Source organism: Erpetoichthys calabaricus, chromosome 9 (genome assembly GCF_900747795.2).
Source record: "Erpetoichthys calabaricus chromosome 9, fErpCal1.3, whole genome shotgun sequence".
In the NCBI taxonomy this organism is placed as follows: domain Eukaryota; kingdom Metazoa; phylum Chordata; class Cladistia; order Polypteriformes; family Polypteridae; genus Erpetoichthys; species Erpetoichthys calabaricus.
The window spans coordinates 32575014-32593640 of NC_041402.2; the positions used below are offsets into that span (position 1 = coordinate 32575014).

Sequence of the window (18627 nt, forward strand, 5' to 3'; positions counted from 1 at the left end):
TGTCATGTGATATCGTTTGAAAAGGTTTTTCAGTGGGAGGGAGGAGACAGAAGATAATCTTTTTAGGCACAACAGAGTTGAGATAAAATGAGTCTGATAGTAATGTATGTGTAAATGGGTTGTAAAAAAAGGATCATTGAAAGGGGTACAATATTGAGAAATAGGAATACCTCTCTTAGGGAAGGACTTCACTGTTTGTTCTCTCTTTTTTTATGAAGAATCCTCAGTTGTTACAGAGAGATTGCATTGTGATTAACAGCATTCTAGAAGGAGATGTTATTGTGGCTGCAGGCTCTGTAATTCAGCACTGCCATCTGCGGGTAGGTAATTAAACAGATGATAGAGGGGCACCCTGCCAGGTCATTGCAGATGTTACTACTCTTTTGTTATACAGGGCCCACTGACTGTAAAGTCTGGCTGCATCCTGTCTGGGATCGACCTTCAATCATCCATTAGCCTCCAGGATTGCACTCTCTCAGATATTATTATACAAGGGCACTATGTGAAGCTTGGAGATGAACGGCGCAGAGTGTTCACAGTCCTTGGACGCCAGGATAACTTGGAGGTGCGTAATAAGAAAGAAGGTGATTTATTTTTTGTGGTATAGAAGACTGACCCTTGAGAGTCATGTTTCTAGTATACCCAAGCTTCACTGCCCTGCACAGCAGACCTGTGAATATCTGCTGATTTTTCATTTGTCAAGTCAAGTTACCATTGTGGCTTTTACTTCAAATCTTATAGCACTTTAGTTTAGGTATCTGTTGTATAGAGTTATTAACACTCTAAAATTATTTTATTAATAAGGCTATTAAAAATAATAAATTATTAAAAATAGCAAGTCTTGAAACATGTCATTTTGCATTGTTTTTATATCCAGTTAAAACAACAACATACTAATATATTCGTGGGTTTACAAACTGAAGCTCATTAAAATTGTGAATACTTGCATTCATGAACATGAACACAGTAAAATAATAATTAGAATTAGCCAACCTGCGGCGTAGCATACGCTGCATAGTTATGTATTGATGGGTGAACACTTACTGAAAGACACAGTTGTCCAAATGGGGTGAGTTTGAGGATACGACTGTAGGTGAATGAAAAGATGGAACTCTGGAGAGGGCAACATACAATTGTCAGTGACTGAGAATTGGAGGACCGCCATCGCTCGCTCATTCAGCGATTTACATCTGCGACAAACTGTTTTACATGCTGCATACAGCGATTCACATCCGCGACAAACATGATTTTTCTTAGATGGTCCTGTCGCGTCCACCCTCGCACTCGAAGCATACACACTGCCTGGTCATGTGCCCGCTCGCAAGAGCACCTCATAGAGACCCGCCCACCAACTGTAAGACCATGGGATACCCCTCGCAAACTGTTTTACACGCCGCATACAGTGATTCACATCGATGCATACACACTGCCTGGTCATGTGCCCGGTCGCAAGAGCAACTCACGGAGACCCGCCCACCAACTCTAAGACCATGGGATACCTCTCGCAAACTGTTTTACACGCTGCATACAGCGATTCACATCCGCGACAAACTGTTTTACACGCCGCATACAGCGATTCACATCTCCGACAAACATGCTTTTTCTTAGATGGTCCTGCCACGTCCACCCTCGTTCTTGAAGCATACACACCGCCTGGTCATGTGCCCGCTTGCAAGAGCAACTCACGGAGACCCGCCCACCAACTCTAAGACCATGGCGTGTAAAACAGTTTGCGATGGTGGACGCGGTCGTTCGTCGTAACCGAAAAGAATAATGAAAAGTCAACATGGCTCAGAGGTGCATGTGGAGCATAGCAGAGACGAACGCGAATGACGCCCTGTTTTGTGAGTTGCTACGTCCGAGTTGGTGGGCGTGGCTCTGCGAGTTGTCGTCGTATCCAGTGGTCTTAGAGTTGGTGGGCGTGGCTCCATCCTGCGTGCTCCATGGGTGTCTTGCTCGCTGGCGGCTTAGTGAATTATATATATAGATGTTTCCATCACATCACATTTAAGTACAAAATTGAAATGTGATTAAAATGTAACAAATTACACAATTTATTAATCTATAAAATATTGTTCTAAATCAGTTTAACTTGAAAATATTTGTTTAACCTAATTTTTAACATAACTCCGCCATCATACTGACAACCCAATGTGCAATGTACCTTCTTTTTATGTCCTTGATATCTTGATGTAATTTTTCACCTTGCCATTTACTCAATGCTGTATGATTGTCACTGAAAAATTCCAAATGCGAATTCAAACAATGAACTTTCTCTTATAGTAGCAGGCAGACCACTCCACAGTTTAGGGGCCCTGTAACTAAAAGCTCAACCTCCCATTGTTATTTTATTAATTCTTGGAATCATAAGCAGACCGGCATCTTGAGATCTTAATGTGCGCTCAGGTTTGTAAGTCATGATAAGTTCCTTGGCCATTTAATGCTTTATATGTTAAAAGGAGGATTTTGAAATCTGCCCTCAACTTAACCGGGAGCCAGTGTAAGGATTTAAGAACTGGAGTTACGTGTTCGTATTTTCTTGTTCTTGTAATAATTCTTGCAGCCGCATTTTGGATTAACTGGTTTTATCCCATTGTCTAATTATAAACCGTATTTTTTGGTTATCAATTAATTTAAGGTTTGTAAATTTACTGGATGCCCCACAACAGGGATTATGGGTAACAGCTTTAGGATAGTAACAGGTGGGATAAACAACAGCCTGTGATTTAAGATCACATGACTGCGGCCTGGATGGTGTTCTAATCAGTCAACCAGGCAGTTTTGCTGCCATATTTTGGGACAATACATAAGATCCCCTCCAGTTAGGATGAAGACCATCTCTTTTGAAAAATACAGGCCTTTCCCAAAAATCATCCCAATTGTTCACAAACGCTATGCTTTTATTTGTACACCAAGTTTCTAGTCAGCAGTGAAGGGAATGCAATCTTCTATAAATCACATCAACTCTATATAATCTTGGTAAAGGGCCAGATACAACTAAATTCTGACATTTTCTTTTAGCTTTCGTGCATAAAGAGATGAATTTCCTCTTTAATACCTCAGATTGCTGTGAATAAATATCATTTGTGCCGACATGCAGCAATAAGGTAGATACTTCATCGTTGGCGACACGGTCCAAAGCGGCCTCTATGCCAGAAATCTTAACATTAACTGCTGGTTTAACATAGTTTGGAATTCTAACATTCCGCACTATGGAATCGCCAATTATGAGCACTTTCTTATTCTCAGTTTCCACAGGCGCACTGTTCTGGGTCCGAATTGGTGACCTGGGTGCTGGGGGACTAAATTTTGGCTTCTTAGACCCCCGTCTTACTGTTACCCACTCGCCCTGTGGCTGAATTGGTGCTGCTGACTTAAGCCGCTGACTACAGTGGGACCTGGAGAGACTGAAGCCGAATCAGAAGTAGCCTAATTGTCTAAACAAACCAATTCGATCCAATTTTCGGTTTGCCTAATTGCTATCAGATTCCTAACGCGGTCCTCCAATTCGCGTATTTTCCCGACCAACTCTAATTTAACTAAACACTTTTGGCATGTGAAGCTGTCTACACTGTCGGCCGGAAAACCTGAACTGTACATACTGCAGGACGCACAACATATAAACGTGAGAGTAGATAGAACTTACATTAAGTGTTGATGTCATCGTCTCCGTTTTTTTTTTGTAGTAACTTCGGTGCTTCAGCGCTTTCCGCATTCAGCTGAATCACTAAGAGACCGTCGGCTTTAAGTTTCCACCACCCACTGAGCGATCGACTTTAATTTCACACTGCCAGTTATTTCTCTTGGTCAGCTGCCGGCTTTACTTCAGTTAAACTTGCTCGGTTGTTTGCAAAGGGCTTCCTGCCTGTGGGAGACGCCGCTGCTCTGTGCTTCCGCTCGCCGGTCCACTTTACTTTTTACAGCCTTTACTTTGGCTGTATTAAAAACTGTTGTTCTTTTTAAGTTATTGTTCTTTATAACTCACAGTAGGTTGATTGACCACGCTTTTAAAATTATTTACAAAGTATGTAGGCTATTGTATTTTATATTTGATTTTTCTAACCCACTTAATCTAGACTAGGGTCGCAGTAGGTGCTGGAGTCTATAGAATAGGGCAACATAGGGCAGTTACAATATGCTCATAATGAATACCTAAATTAAAATGTTGCTTATGCTTTTTTGTTTTTATTTACTGTATATGCAGGTGTCTTTAGCTGACAGCATGTCAAGTTTTCTGAACAATAGCTGGACAGAATTATTTAAGAGGACAGGAATTCGGTATGTAATACTGTGTATAGCTATAAGCAAATACTGTACACAAAAATGTAAACTTCTTGAGTGATAAATTCAGGAGCAGCTGTACATTCAAAACTTATCAGCAAACCAGTAGAACATCTTTGAAGAACTAAACTTGTATGTCGTCATACACTAATACACACATGACTTTAAAGTTTAAAACAGGACATTCAAAAATATGTTTCGTTTAAGTGATATTTATTTTGAATAGCTAAAAGCACCCCAGTTGACTGACTACTGAAACTTATTTAAATATCAGACTTAAGGAATGCATACTGCACACAGTTATAAGCTGTTGTATTGATTCTATAAACTCTGTTTGGTTGATTGTGTAATTGCAATTTTTTTACTGAAAGAAAAAGCACCAGTAGGAATTACAAACCACTTGTTATGTAATGGTTATATACAGAGTCTCACAGTAGAGCAGTGGTTAACCAGCATGTCTGTGTGGAGTCTGTATGTCCTCTCCGTGTTTATAAGGACTTCCTCCCACATTTTTAAGACATGCAGTTAAAGGTAAATGTTAATTCTAATTTTGGCCTGCTGTGTGAGAGTGAGTAATTGAGTAAATGTGCCCACTGAGGGCTGACTTCACATTTGGGGATGGGTCCTACTTTGTGCGGGATGCAATCAGTATTGACTCCAAGTCCCCATGACACCATAATGGCCTAAGAAGGTTCAGAATCTAAAAATATATCAATATAAATAAAGCCAAGTCTCTTTGCATAGTATTTGCTTATTTGGCGGTTGACATTATCCAAGCCAATTTACATCATTTGAGATACAAATTGGTTACATTTATTTTGTTTTTCTAATTGGAGCACATGTAGAGGAAGTGACTTGCTCATGGTTCACACATTGTCAGTAATAGTGGGATTTGAGCCCACAACTTCTAAAGTACAAAGCCTTAACCACTACACCATCATGCAAAACTGGCCTGCATATTTTTTTCATGAAAATTTAGAGTACAGGCTATAAAGCATCTGTGGGTAAAGAAAAAGTTAAGAATAGTGGCCATGAATTAAAATCAGTTCAACCACCTGGAAGTCACTTAGTGCCTTACACCACCATTGCAATCTACCTGCCTCTGTTATTCTATTGTATTTCAACCAGCTCAAGGGGTTATTGTCCTACAGTCCTAATAGTATCTTTATATATAATCTTCATTTGGATCTTGATCTTTGTTTGTCCGCAAATTCCACACATGCGTAGACCACCTTCCAGTTTAGTACATTGTTGTTACTCACGGATGTCAACAATGTGCCGGAATAACGAAAGGGGTGGTGGACAGTGTTACGCTGGTTAGCTCCTGAGGCCTGGTTAGAGAATGAGATTGCCAAAGATAAAAGGTACGTGCCTACGTAACATATGAATGAAAGAAAGACAGTGGGTAAAATGAATGACAACGTAACAGCACGTTCCGAAAATTATTATTGTTACGTTGTAGCCGGCGAGTGCTGCGCGTCTCACAGTTGTACCCTGGCTTGCTCACATGTCAGTGAAGTGATCCCTATTTATGCTTTAAAGAGCCTGGATATCTGTGTGTCCCCCTTTTATAACCATTGCTCCGTGTATATTGCCTTACTCTTTGGATTGCCACAAAGCAACCTGCGAGATTGGAGAAAGGTTGAGAAGAGATCGTGAGAGGAAACGACAGCGTCGTGGAAAACGAGACGGACTGTGAACGAAGAGAAGCAGAAATGCTCCTACACCACCACATAATTACTATTCGGACAGTGATTCCGAGTAGGCCGTTCCTATCGAATCAATGTCCAAGGGTTTTGTTTTGTAATTTTGTTTCCCTTATAAAATATCATAATGCTGTGCAACGAAGGGCCCAGTTCACGACTGGCAGCTGCGTTTAAACAGGGAGCCCTTCACAGACAACTTTAACATGCGCAACGTAGTTGGGCGCACATGGCTAGTTTTAGTATAATGTCTAAACACTAATATACATATAAACCGCAAGGGGCGCCACTGAACCCAAAACCGTAGACACAATAATGCCCAAGCACAATTTTGGGTTCAAATAAAAAATATTTATTCACATCCAACACCTTTTTTACAGAAACACCAGCTGCAATACACAAACAGAAATTCTCTCCCTCCACCTCCCATAGAGTGTTGTTTGCTGCCTCCTGACTCTGACCTAATTAAGTGAGGCTGTGGGATGTTTTTTAAATCCAACCCAGGGACTGTTTCCAGTGTCATGCCCAGGTCATCCAGAGCACTTCTGGGTTGTTTGCAAACCAGGGCAGTCCACTCCTGCGGGTGTCCTAATCGTATTCAGCCCTGAGGAACACTGCTACCTGTTGTGTGAGGCAATGAACTGCACCCTGTATGCCCGTTCAGCCAGTCAATCCATTGTGGTCTCCTGTTTGGGCAAGAATTCATGCTTTATCCTGACCAGAATGCCTGTCCTTCCTATATGGCACCTACTATATATATATATATATATATATATATATATATAATCTATATGTGTATGTATGTGTGTGTGTAGGGGAAGAGAATGTAAGACGGATGGGAAAAGTGTATTTAACATTGAAGCCAAGAAACATTTGTTTACATAAAACATTGTAGGAGTCAGTGGGAAAAAAAATACTAAACCTTCTAACGGAAGTGAACAAATTAGCAACTTTTAGTTTGTATGTGAATGAACTACTGGGAACTATTGGGAATAAAGCTAACAAATGAGGCAGATTATCTGAATGATATTCACCTGTGTGTGAAATGTGTTATATTCTTGTATAGCAAATACATTTTGAACTTAAATGTTTGAATGCTGACATGTTGCTAATTCTGTCTGTAGGATTGGTGAGTTGTGGCAGCCCGCTGAAGAAGACGGAAAATCTTTATCTCTATATGATACTCATCTGTTTCCAGTGCTCCACATGCACGGACCAGTGGGTGTGGAAGGTGTGTTATGGCTCTCTGGGTTGAACAAAGATGACAGACTCTCACTATGGAGGGCTGCATGGCGAATGTCAATGCGTGAAATCCTCAACTGTCTGGACCAGGAGGCAGAGCTTAACTGGAGGAAGGAGCTTTTCTTTCAGACAGCGCGGCTGCAGGCGCAGGACACTCTGAGAAATAGGATGAATTGCAGCCTTTGGCCACTCATCCGGGCAGCTGTGCAAGAGAACCAGCAGAATGATCTTTTAGCAGCACTGGATACAGGTATGTTCTGAGAAACTGACCAACAAGGTTCAAAACATTCTATAGCATGTACTTCATATGTAAAGTACAATATATATGATATATACAGTATGAGATGCTATACTGAAAATTATAGAATCACTTTTCCCGGAATTTTGATGCAACACAAAAGCAAAGGACAATATAATTACCATCTAGGTACAGAAGTACAATATGGCATCAGTAATGTGGCAGCATTTAGATATTGTACAAAAAGGAACACATGTGTAACATGTGGCTAATGAGCAGCATTGAGTTCAAGATAAGGCTGTTTAATGCTTAGCTTGGTGTTTGTGGGCACTGCAGTCTTGATCTTGTAGTGCCACCTACACAGATGCTACAGGTTTTAATCACAGCCCCGTTCAACAGTCAGTTAAATGTCTAGTTTTCATGAGCTGCTCCCACATCTGAAAGATATGCATTTTAAGTTAATTTGTGGCCGTAAATTGGCCTGGTATTTGAGTAGGAGTTAGTGCATTCATGCATGTGTATCGTGTAGGCAGGGGCCTTGTCTAGGTTTGGTTCCTGCTTACTGGTGCTACATGAATAGGTTCTGCCATCAGTTAATTTGATTAAGCTGGTTTGGTAATGGATGAATGTATTGGCCTGCCTTAGGTACAAATCAGTATGTATAACTCATCTTATTATGAACAATGTCCCTCTCGTTGGTGGTCTTGATGTTTTTCACATCCTACATGTAGATTTTACAGGTGCAACTATACAGAAAGCACTTGGTGTTCTATGTTGTCCAGTTTTCACAACATTCCTTGTTGCAACTTATACCGCATTCACATGCTATTGGAGTTCTGAGAGCTCCAACTTGTGAAGACTCACCTTCCCGCATCAGTGTATTCATATTAATTTCTTGTCAGACTTTTCAGAGGATTGTGAAGTAGCTTATGATTTGCTGCTTGGTATGCAAAAAAGTAATTAAAGAAAAATTGTATTTTTTTTTATTAAAAAAGGAGGACACCAAACCGATTGCATGTGTACCACTTTGCTCCAAATAAAATTCAACCCCTTAAATTTAATTTCTTGGTTACAAGGTTATCTTTTTTATTTTTCACAACTGAATAAGGTGAAAGGTCAGCATTACAAGCTGGACAATTTGTGTAGCTTTGTTTTCTCTGAATACTCAGACTCGTGGCTTTGAATTTGCAAGGTGTTTTCATGGAATTTACAACTTAGAAACTCAGATTTACCATCTGTCCGATAGCACATGAACGCAGCATTATATTGTTACAAGTCTGAAAGATTTAACACAACATTACATTCTGAGTCCTGCTTAATCTCTTTAAGGTATGCTGGTATGCTTTTCCAGCAGCATTTGGGTTTAGGCCATGAGTACGTTACATTTTCTGTTTCACACACATCCACACTCGCAGTACCACTTTGCAACCAATGAACATAATAAAAAGGTCTTAGGGATATGGAAGGAAAAGTCATGTCAACACCATTACAATTTACAATTTATACATGGACAACCAAAGCCAAGATGCTGAACACATGATGAATCAGTGCCCACGACAATGCAACCATGCTATCCATCGTAAATATTGGTGTCATAAACTAAGGAGTCTGTTGGGGGAACATCAATCAGGCCAACTCCCTCCTTTAACTGTAATCAAGTACAGTCTTTCTCTAAATTTGGCACCTCATTTTCCTTCAATGATTTAGACTTAACTGCAGCACCCTATTGAGGCTTGGTTACATGCTACCTGACATTTCAGGTACATGCAGCTTGATTCTTTTTCAGAGTAAAGTGGAAACTCAGTCTTTTAGTTAAAGGTTGTGCAGTATCTTTGGCACTATGAATCATTGCTATTGTTTTATAAAGGAAGGTATGGAATTTTTCCATTGGACTGCAGTCAATATCTTTAGATAGATAGATAGATAGATAGATAGATACTTTATTAATCCCAATGGGAAATTCACATTCTCCAGCAGCAGCATACTGATACATCCATCCATCCATTTTCCAACCCGCTGAATCCGAACACAGGGTCACGGGGGGTCTGCTGGAGCCAATCCCAGCCAACACAGGGCACAAGGCAGGAAACAATCCTGGGCAGGGTGCCAACCCACCGCAGGACACACACAAACACACCCACACACCAAGCACACACTAGGGCCAATTTAGAATCGCCAATCCACCTAACCTGCATGTCTTTGGACTGTGGGAGGAAACCGGAGCCCCCGGAGGAAACCCACGCAGACACGGGGAGAACACGCAAACTCCACGCAGGGAGGACCCGGGAATCGAACCCAGGTCCCCAGATCCCCCAACTGCGAGGCAGCAGCGCTACCCACTGCGCCACCGTGCCGCCCCATACTGATACAATAAATAATATTAAATTAAAGATTGATAATAATGCAGGTGAAAAACAGACAATAACTTTGTATAATGTTAAATGTTAACGTTTACCCCCCTGGGTGGAATTGAAGAGTCGCATAGTTTGGGGGAGGAATGATCTCCTCAATCTATCATCCTTTAGGATGACTAACTCCAACCTCTTGGTGATAATTAATGTAAATGATTGTCCATCATGGCCTTGACTGGGTAAAGGAAAGCTCCACCCAAAAATGATACGTTTTTATATGTTACTTACCCCAAGTAGTTTGTAGTGGTGGCTGAGAAAACTTTTTAATCTTGTGTTTTCATGCAGAATGGAAGGAAAAATGTTTATAGCATAACAGAAGACAATAGTGACCAATGACAAATAATGTGAAAAACCCCCATTGAAAAAACAAAAACAAAAAAAAAAATACATCATTCTTATTGCAAAATCCACATGCTGGTTGTATGCTCAAAATGTGCTTTTTTGTTAAAATATTGTTAAATAACTAGTTTTGGAATTATCAGTGCATATCATAAACAGGAAACCTTAAGCATCATAGGAATGATATTTTGGACTGACTTACCGCCTGTGATTAAGGGGCTTGAAAACATGAGATTATTAAAACGTTTTCTCCACCACCTGTACACGGGGTAAGTAACTTATAAAAAAATAGGATTTTTAGTGAAGTATTCCTTTAAATTTGGTTGTTCTCCCAGCTGACTAATTTGGGAACATAATGGATGAGGGCAGATAGAAATGCCCGCTCATTTTCATGAACAGTGCTTATATCACATGGGGAGAAATGCTTTGCACCAGGTGTTTGATGGCAAGTGTTTATGTTGAAGACTTGTGCTGTGGGTCACTTGGTATTTAAAAACAGACCGTCTTGTAAGAATTAACTCTGCCTGATTGTGGAGGTTGGCATATGGTGTCTGATGTTGCTTTGTATTTTGCTGGTCTGTGACATTAAGAAAGGTCTTACTGGTCAGATCACCTTAAATGCCAGCTTAGTACTACACTGCTCATTATAGTTTTACTACATTTAGAGCAACTGAAACAGAAGATAACTTACAACAAGAAGGCCAAGGAGGTCTACTTGAAACCTGTGATCCAGAATTATCCAGCCCATTGACATGTACAAGCCAATCAAATACTACTGGGTGGTTTTCAATTCATACAGCAATGCCAAAACAGGACGATAAAGACTTCAATGAAAGTCCGGGACTCTGCTTCCAATACAAACATTTACTATCATGAATGCCTGTAACAGCTGTTGCTCACTTAGCATCAGAACTGCCCAGAACTATCCCAGTGCTGCATTATATTTACTGCAAATTCTACCATTCTGCAGTGGCCGCCGAGACTCCGCATCCTGGGGTGGCTGCCCGTACCCTTGCTACAGTTGCTGATGTGCTTGGATGCATGGCAGAGAGGAAGGGAGGCTTGCGTAGTGGCCCTGCGGCAAACCCTGTATGGAATTCTGCTTTTCGGCTTCTAGAGACTGGAGAATTACAATCTGGGGTGAAGGCCTTGGCTGCTGAAAGAAAAAACTGGCTTAGCAGGTATGACTGGCATGAAGGATGAGCAGAGGTGGTTATCCACAGATCTTTGCACTGAAGACTGTTGTCCAAATTCTGTTTATTGAAATGTCTGATCAAAGTGGTTTATTTAGTATAGTGATAGGAAGGAGACAGAGAAAGACAGACTGAGCATAGTCAGGAGTTTAAACATTGAGTGACTTTTTCTCTGCAGGCCCGATCTCTTGGTTAGAGCTGCACGTCACTATGAAGCAGCAGGACAAATCCTAATCCGTCAGGCTGTTGCAACAGCAAGGGAGTTCATCAAGATCGGCAATTGTGATGCTCCACCGTTCAATCAGTGGGTGGAGGTGGAGTGCCCAGCAAGGCTGGACATTGCTGGTATGGAGATTTCAAGTTTTATGCACAATGGCAGGTCAGATATGTTAAGTTTTGAGGCTCAACCCCTGAAGTGCTGCCTTTTCCTGTGCAAGTCCAGTTTGTAAAAATGTGCAGCACATTAGCAGTGCTCTCTGAAGAACATTGCTAACATTCATGTAATGTTAGTTTCAAGAAACACAATCATTTTTTTTCCCGTTTTTCTGTTCAGGTGGGTGGAGTGACACCCCACCAATAACATTTGAGCATGGAGGTGCCGTGGTCAATATTGCTGTGCAAGTGGATGGACGTCGGCCAATTGGAGCCCGTGCATGTCGAGTCAGTGATCCTTGCCTGCTGCTGATTAGCCACAGTGGTAGTCAAGGCCATCAGGTCACTACAGAGACAATATGCAGGACAATGAAAGATATAAATGATTACTGCCAGCCTCATGCACCTAGTAGGTGGTTTCCTTTTTATTTCCACAATACCGCAAACCTTAAAGCAAAGTACAGTATGCCCACCAGTGAGCACATGTCTTACATGTACAGTGCCTAAAGTATTCACCCTCTTTGAAGTTTTCACATTTCATTGTTATACTGCATTGGATTACAGAGCATTTAGTTTTGCTTTTTTTTACACTGATCAACAGAAAAAGACGTTAATGTCAAAGAGAAAACAGATCTCTGCAAAGTGCTCTAAATTACTTGCAAATAAAAAACATTACATTATTGATCTTTCAGGTCAGTATTTAGTAGATGCACCTTTGGCAGCCATGACAGCCTTTAGACTGTGTGCACAGGTCTCAGTCTAAGCTTTGCACATATGGACATGGCCATTTTTTCCCAACTGCTCCAGCTCTGTCAGGTATCAGGGGGGATTGTGAGTAAACAGCTTCTTTCAAAAGACAGAGGGGGTATTTTTCGTACATCGCTTAAATCATCCGAGATCAGGTGCCTCATCTTGGATAAGTTAATGCTCGTGACACTCATCCGGGATAGGTCGGTTTTTCAAACGCAGCCTTGTAGTAGATTAGTCGAGCTGGATCTAATCATCCGAGATGAATGTGCGCGCCCGCGCTGATTGAAAAGCCCATATATATTGAGTCTAGAAAACATGATCAGCAAGTCTTTGATAGGCTGTAACAAAATGACGAAAGAACGGGTGCATTTTTTTTTTCCACACTTGCGGAGCAAGACCTTTTATTCGAAGGACATGAAGAATTTCAAGATTTAATATGCACAAGGGGTAACACTGGAAAAGCAGCCCAGACCAGAAAAGACGGCTGGCAAAAAGTGGCCGACAAATTAAACGCTAAGTAGTGTGCATTGTACTTACTGAAGGCAGCGTTTCATTTCCTATGTGTCAGATTAATTATTATTTAATATGTCATAATTCCAGATCAAACGTGAGCACAAGAAGAACATGGGAACAGGTTAAAGTGAAGTACAAGAATATACTTCAAACTGGTAAATATTGGTATATAACTATTTAAAGAATTGTTGACATAAATAATCATATACAATATAAAAAACATTAATTTTAATACTAATAAGAAGGCAGACAAGCAAAAAACAGCTGGAGGTCCACGTGGTCCAGACCTAACCCCTGTAGAAGAGTTGGCTCTCCAGCAAAATGCCCATCGCCCTGTTTCTGAGGGCATTCCAGGGGGAAGCTCCTCCTCAGAACCAGTGGCAGGATGCAGTGGTCACTTCATTTCAGATAAAGGATGGTCATTGCATATATTTGTCCTCCATGTGTGCCATAGGTATGTTCCATATAGCCCTCTTTTTTGTTGGGTCAATTGCAGGGAATGTCATATCCCTTGAACCTGTGTCTGACCAACGAGATATTGACGAAGGTCAAATATTTGATGAAGACACTATGTCTGATTATTCATCAGGAGGAGAAGTACATTTTCCAAATAATGTTTGATCAAACTCTACTCTGATCAGTCCCATGTGCCCCAATCACATTTGGAAATCCTGGTAACGAGAATGTTAGGCTGATTGAGATTCTTCATGGAACTGTGAATGTTTTAGCCTGTGTATTAACCTACCTGCAATGGCATGAAACGCCTCTTTTCTTGTCTGCACACGCAGGTGTCCAGGAAACACTATGAAAACCCGAAGGAAATATTTCATAGCCAAACAGACTTTACGAATTGCCTGGCAAACTGCACTTTTAGTTAGATTTTCCGCATCGCCTACAGTGTATAAAAAAGTGCCGCTTGTAAAAAACCTCAAAGCAATGCATACTGTCTGTGTGGTTGTGAGAGCCCGACTTCGCCGAGTTTGACTTCGAATATAAGGTGCTACTGCGGTGGGTTGGCACCCTGCCCGGGATTGGTTCCTGCTTTGTGCCCTGTGTTGGCTGGGATTGGCTCTAGCAGACCCCTGTGACCCTGTGTTCGGATTCAGCAGGTTGGAAACTGGATGGATGGATATAAGGTGCTAATAAATCTTTGAGGTACAATATTCCCCCTCGGCTAAAGCGGGATCTTTCGAAATGAATTTCCTCCAGGAGCAATAAAGGATCTTGCCGATCGCGCAAACCCCTCTCTATATGAAATTCTCATCTTATAATTTGCGCACCAATATCAATCGGTCGCTCATTCATGAACGGCTAAGCCATGACTGAATGAATTCCATGCACAGATACTGTTTAAGTGTGTGAGCTAATCCTTGTTTACGTAGAACAAACCTGCTCCGAGCAGGCTTTGAGGATTTGGATGTGTTGCTATGACAACACATCCAGCAAGAGTTTCGAAAAACCGACAGATCCAGGATCAGGCCAAATCGTCAACAATTACATCCGGCTAAACGACTAATCCACGTACGAAAAATACCCCCAGATTCTTCACTGCACTGAGCTCCAGACTCTGATTCGGCCACTTCGGATCATTAGCATTGTTGCTTTTAAGCAATTTCTGTGTGGCTTTGTCTTTATGCTTGAGGTTGTCTTGCAGGGAAACAAATCATCTCCCAATGCATAGGTTTCTTGCAGACTGCATCAAGTTTTTCACCAGGATTTCCCAGCATTTTTCTGAATTCATTTTACCTCACAAGTCTTCCAGAAGCTGCTGCTGTAAAGGAACCCCATAGTCTGAGGATGCCACCAAATATTCTTCATAGTAGGGATGGTGTGTTTTTAATAGTTTAGTCTGATGGCCAGAAATCTCAAATTTCGGGCTCAACAAAGCATAAAACCTTCTTCCAGCTGAATCCCCCATGTGCCAAACTATAGCTGTCATGTATGTTTTTTCTCTTTGCCAATCCCCCATAAAGCTGCGACTAGTGAAGCACCCAGGAAACGGTTGTTGTCTGTCCAGTCCAAGCCACAGCAGCTTGGAATTCCTTCAGAGTTCTCATTGGTGGTTTCTCTCACTAGTCATCTGTTTTATGGAGAGCCTGCTCTATGCAGATTTACAACTGTGTCAAACCAGATATTTTCTCACTTCCATTATCTGACTTGTGCTTTTCCATGCTTTTTTCATGGAGTTGCTCAGAGTGTTCTTTTCATCTTCTTCGAGTAGATTAGGTCATCATACTAACTCACCCCAAGTTGGCCCTTATGTATTGAGGAACATTTAGACTTCAACCAAAATGTGATCCTATTGAACTAATGATGGGACGTCTAAAACCAATGGGCTGCACCAGGTGTGTTATATTAAAGGGGACAAATATTTATGAGATCATGTATTCTGTGTTTTCTATTTGCAGTTAGGGGTGGCGTGGTGGCACAGTGATAGATTTGCTGCCTCACAATAAGGAGACTAGAGTTTGTGTTTCTGCTATTCCTCCCTGCTTGGAGTTTACATATGCACCCCATGTCTATGTGTGTTTCTTTTGCGTGCTCCAGATTACTCCCACAGGTTGAAGATATGCAGGTTAAGTGGATTGTGTGTGTGTTCACTCTGTGATGGACTGGCATCCTGTCCAGGTGTTGTTCCTTCCTTGTCCTTTATGATTGATGGCATAGGCTCCACCTTCCCTACAACCCTCCCTTGGATAAGCAGGTGAAGAAAATGGATGGTTGGAGATTTGTAATTAATTTGGACCACTTTGCAGAGATCTGTTTTCATATTAGAGAATATTTTTCTGTTGCTTAATGTGAAAAAGAAAAAAATTCAATCCAATAAAATGTGAAAACGTCAAGGGTGGTAGAATTTTTTTTTTTTTAATAGGTACTGTACATTTAGCCTTTATCAAACCAATACGCGACCTTCCACTTCTTGTCACTGATCATACTTCAGCATTAGGCTTTTTCACGCCTCACTAAGCATGCTGCAAAGCACTGTTCACTGACCTCAAATTAGAGGTTTCGATTACAAGTCAGATAATTTGTTCTTTCTGTAAAGAAAATGGGTAAAAATTTTGATATCATCTCACTCTAAGGCTTGAAGCAGTATGGCTACTCTATCCCCTGGAGTACAGCAGAGCATACCAGGTGTTTATATTTGATCTCCTCACTAACTCTAGTGACAGCTGCCAAGTGAGTATTTTCACCACCACTGTTCAGTCACAGAGCATATTTCATATACTCCTAGTAATATATATAAGTGGCTCTCCCAGCAGTCAAGTCTTCATATCTGTCAGCATCTCTCTTAATTTTGTGATGCTGAAAAGTTGTTACCCACAGCGTGGCTATAAACAAAAATAACACATCATATTATAGTTAATTCAATGTGCAGCTTGCTGTAGAAAGTTAAGGATCTCATGTTTTTGGAATTAGGAACAAGATGCACTCCTCAGAAGCACAGTACAAAGGACACTGATGGGAGAGACAAACTGATATGTGACAAATATGTGTTTATTATTCAACAGACGCTTTGTTGAAGGCCGCTTGCATCTGTGCAGAATTAATTCAGTTCTCTTCTAAGCATTCCATGCAGGAACAGCTTGTGAACAATTTTGGAGGAGGATTTGAAATCCAATGTTGGTCTACGCTTCCTCATGGTTCAGGCCTTGGTATGTAAATCTAATCTCCTGCTTGTTTGCAAAACAGATGGTTTAAAATGCACATGAGGTGCACTCTTGAGAAATCTGCTTGTTGCCATTTACATTTAAAAGCTTTAGGATAATATATTTTTAGTATTTAGTTTACGGTATTTATTAGTTTGCCAAAAAAAAATGAGCCAACATTTGCTTAGACCATTACCTTAACAACAGGTCTTACACTAGAAATATGTTTAGTGGAAATGTATCTTAAAATGAAACCACAATGATGGGGTCAACATTTTATTAGTGTCTTTATCATTTGCTGAAAGGAAAAACTGACAAGGAGTTTTGAGTTCTGCTACAAACTAAATATTTTGCAAGGAAGCAGGGAAAATACCCAAACCAGAGATTAGTACTACAGAACACAAAATTATAAAAGAAAGCAGCAAAAACATCTTCTATATTGAAAAATGAAGACCCCAAAACTGTTATTTGTTTTATATTCAGTGTGCCATAAGCAGGTAGAGTTTTTAGTTTCTCATTGAAACGCACGAGTTATGATCCAGTCTTGCAGATGCTGTTGAGAGCAGAAGCAGGAATCTTGCAAAGACTGAATATTTTTTGCTCTAAAAGAAACCTTCTAAGTTTTGCTATGCCAAATTTTGTTGCAGACACTTGTCTTACGGGTATCACCCAATTTTCTACTCTTTAGGCACCAGCAGTATCCTGGCGGGTGCTATAATGGCAGCCATCTATGAAAGTGCAGGTCGCTCATACAGCACAGAAGCGCTACTGCATGTCATCCTGCACTTAGAACAGATTCTTACCACAGGTAAATCGGGGCCCCCATAAAATGACACTTGCCACAACGGTCTGTGAAGTCCATTCCTGCTGGCCTAAGATGGGCATTATGATTTAATTTTGTTTAAGTACAGCTAGAATTAAGACATTTCACCTGTATTGTGCAGTTTGCGTGGGTCAAAACCTTTATGAATTAAGAATAACACATCTTTAGTTAAAAATGTACTGTTCATCCAACAATCAAAAAAAGGCACTTATCTGAATTTTTCTATGGGGCAGGTGGTGGCTGGCAAGATCAAGTTGGTGGTTTATTACCTGGAATTAAAATTGGACGTTCAAAGGCTCAGCTGCCACTCAGGGTTGAGGTGGAGCCTATTTTAGTGCCTCCTGGCTTCACTGAAACATTTAATCAGCACCTCCTACTGATCTACACAGGAAAGACACGTCTGGCTCGAAACCTCCTACAGGTTAGTCAGCTGTGAAATATGGGCGTTCTATTATACTCAAGTGCTGAGCTGAAACGAGTCTCTTGTGCAGGATGTGGTGAGGAGCTGGTATGCCAGACTGCCCTTCATTGTGGAGAATACAGACCAACTGGTCAATACAGCTGAAGCATGTGCAGAAGCCTTCAGACAAGGTAGGGAGTACAACTCTATATATTTTAAGGAAGGAAAGGCAATCAGGAAGGTACTGTGCACTTACTGTATATGTACCAAAGACCTCCGAGATGCCAGTAGCACAGCAAGGACACATGGACATCCTACACTTTCCCAACATAGTTATGTTTTCATTCTGAAATGCAGAAGTCAGGTTTAACATGTCTTTTTCAAATCATTTTTTCTCTCTCATATAAATGTTTCCAGTGCACAACACTCGCCACTGTGATTGTTTGGATTACTAATCAGTGACTTTCTCAACAGGGTCTTTGGCACAGATTGGCAGTAGTTTGGACCAGTACTGGCAACAAAAGAAAGTAATGGCCAAAGGATGCGAGCCCGCTTCTGTCAGTGCCATGATGGCAGCTCTTAAGCCACTAGCTCTTGGACAAAGTTTGGCAGGTGCAGGAGGGGGGTGGTTTCCTTTATCTGTTAACAAAAGAACCACATCAAGCTGATCACGTGAGAGACATCCTTTCCAAGACAGAGGTAAGAAAGCTAG

General features: G+C 41.0%; 1 protein-coding gene across 1 annotated transcript in view; it reads left to right on the top strand.

The window, feature by feature from the left end:
* Positions 1 to 18627, top strand: part of LOC114657433 (L-fucose kinase) — a 53524-nt gene that overhangs the window by 33342 nt on the left and 1555 nt on the right. The window contains 13 exon segments of the mRNA XM_028809247.2: positions 219 to 320; positions 395 to 565; positions 4205 to 4278; positions 7109 to 7476; positions 11185 to 11395; positions 11586 to 11752; positions 11961 to 12188; positions 16555 to 16698; positions 17381 to 17500; positions 17749 to 17936; positions 18007 to 18106; positions 18390 to 18535; positions 18537 to 18614. Coding sequence (XP_028665080.2) covers positions 219 to 320; positions 395 to 565; positions 4205 to 4278; positions 7109 to 7476; positions 11185 to 11395; positions 11586 to 11752; positions 11961 to 12188; positions 16555 to 16698; positions 17381 to 17500; positions 17749 to 17936; positions 18007 to 18106; positions 18390 to 18535; positions 18537 to 18614 — 2097 coding nt within the window.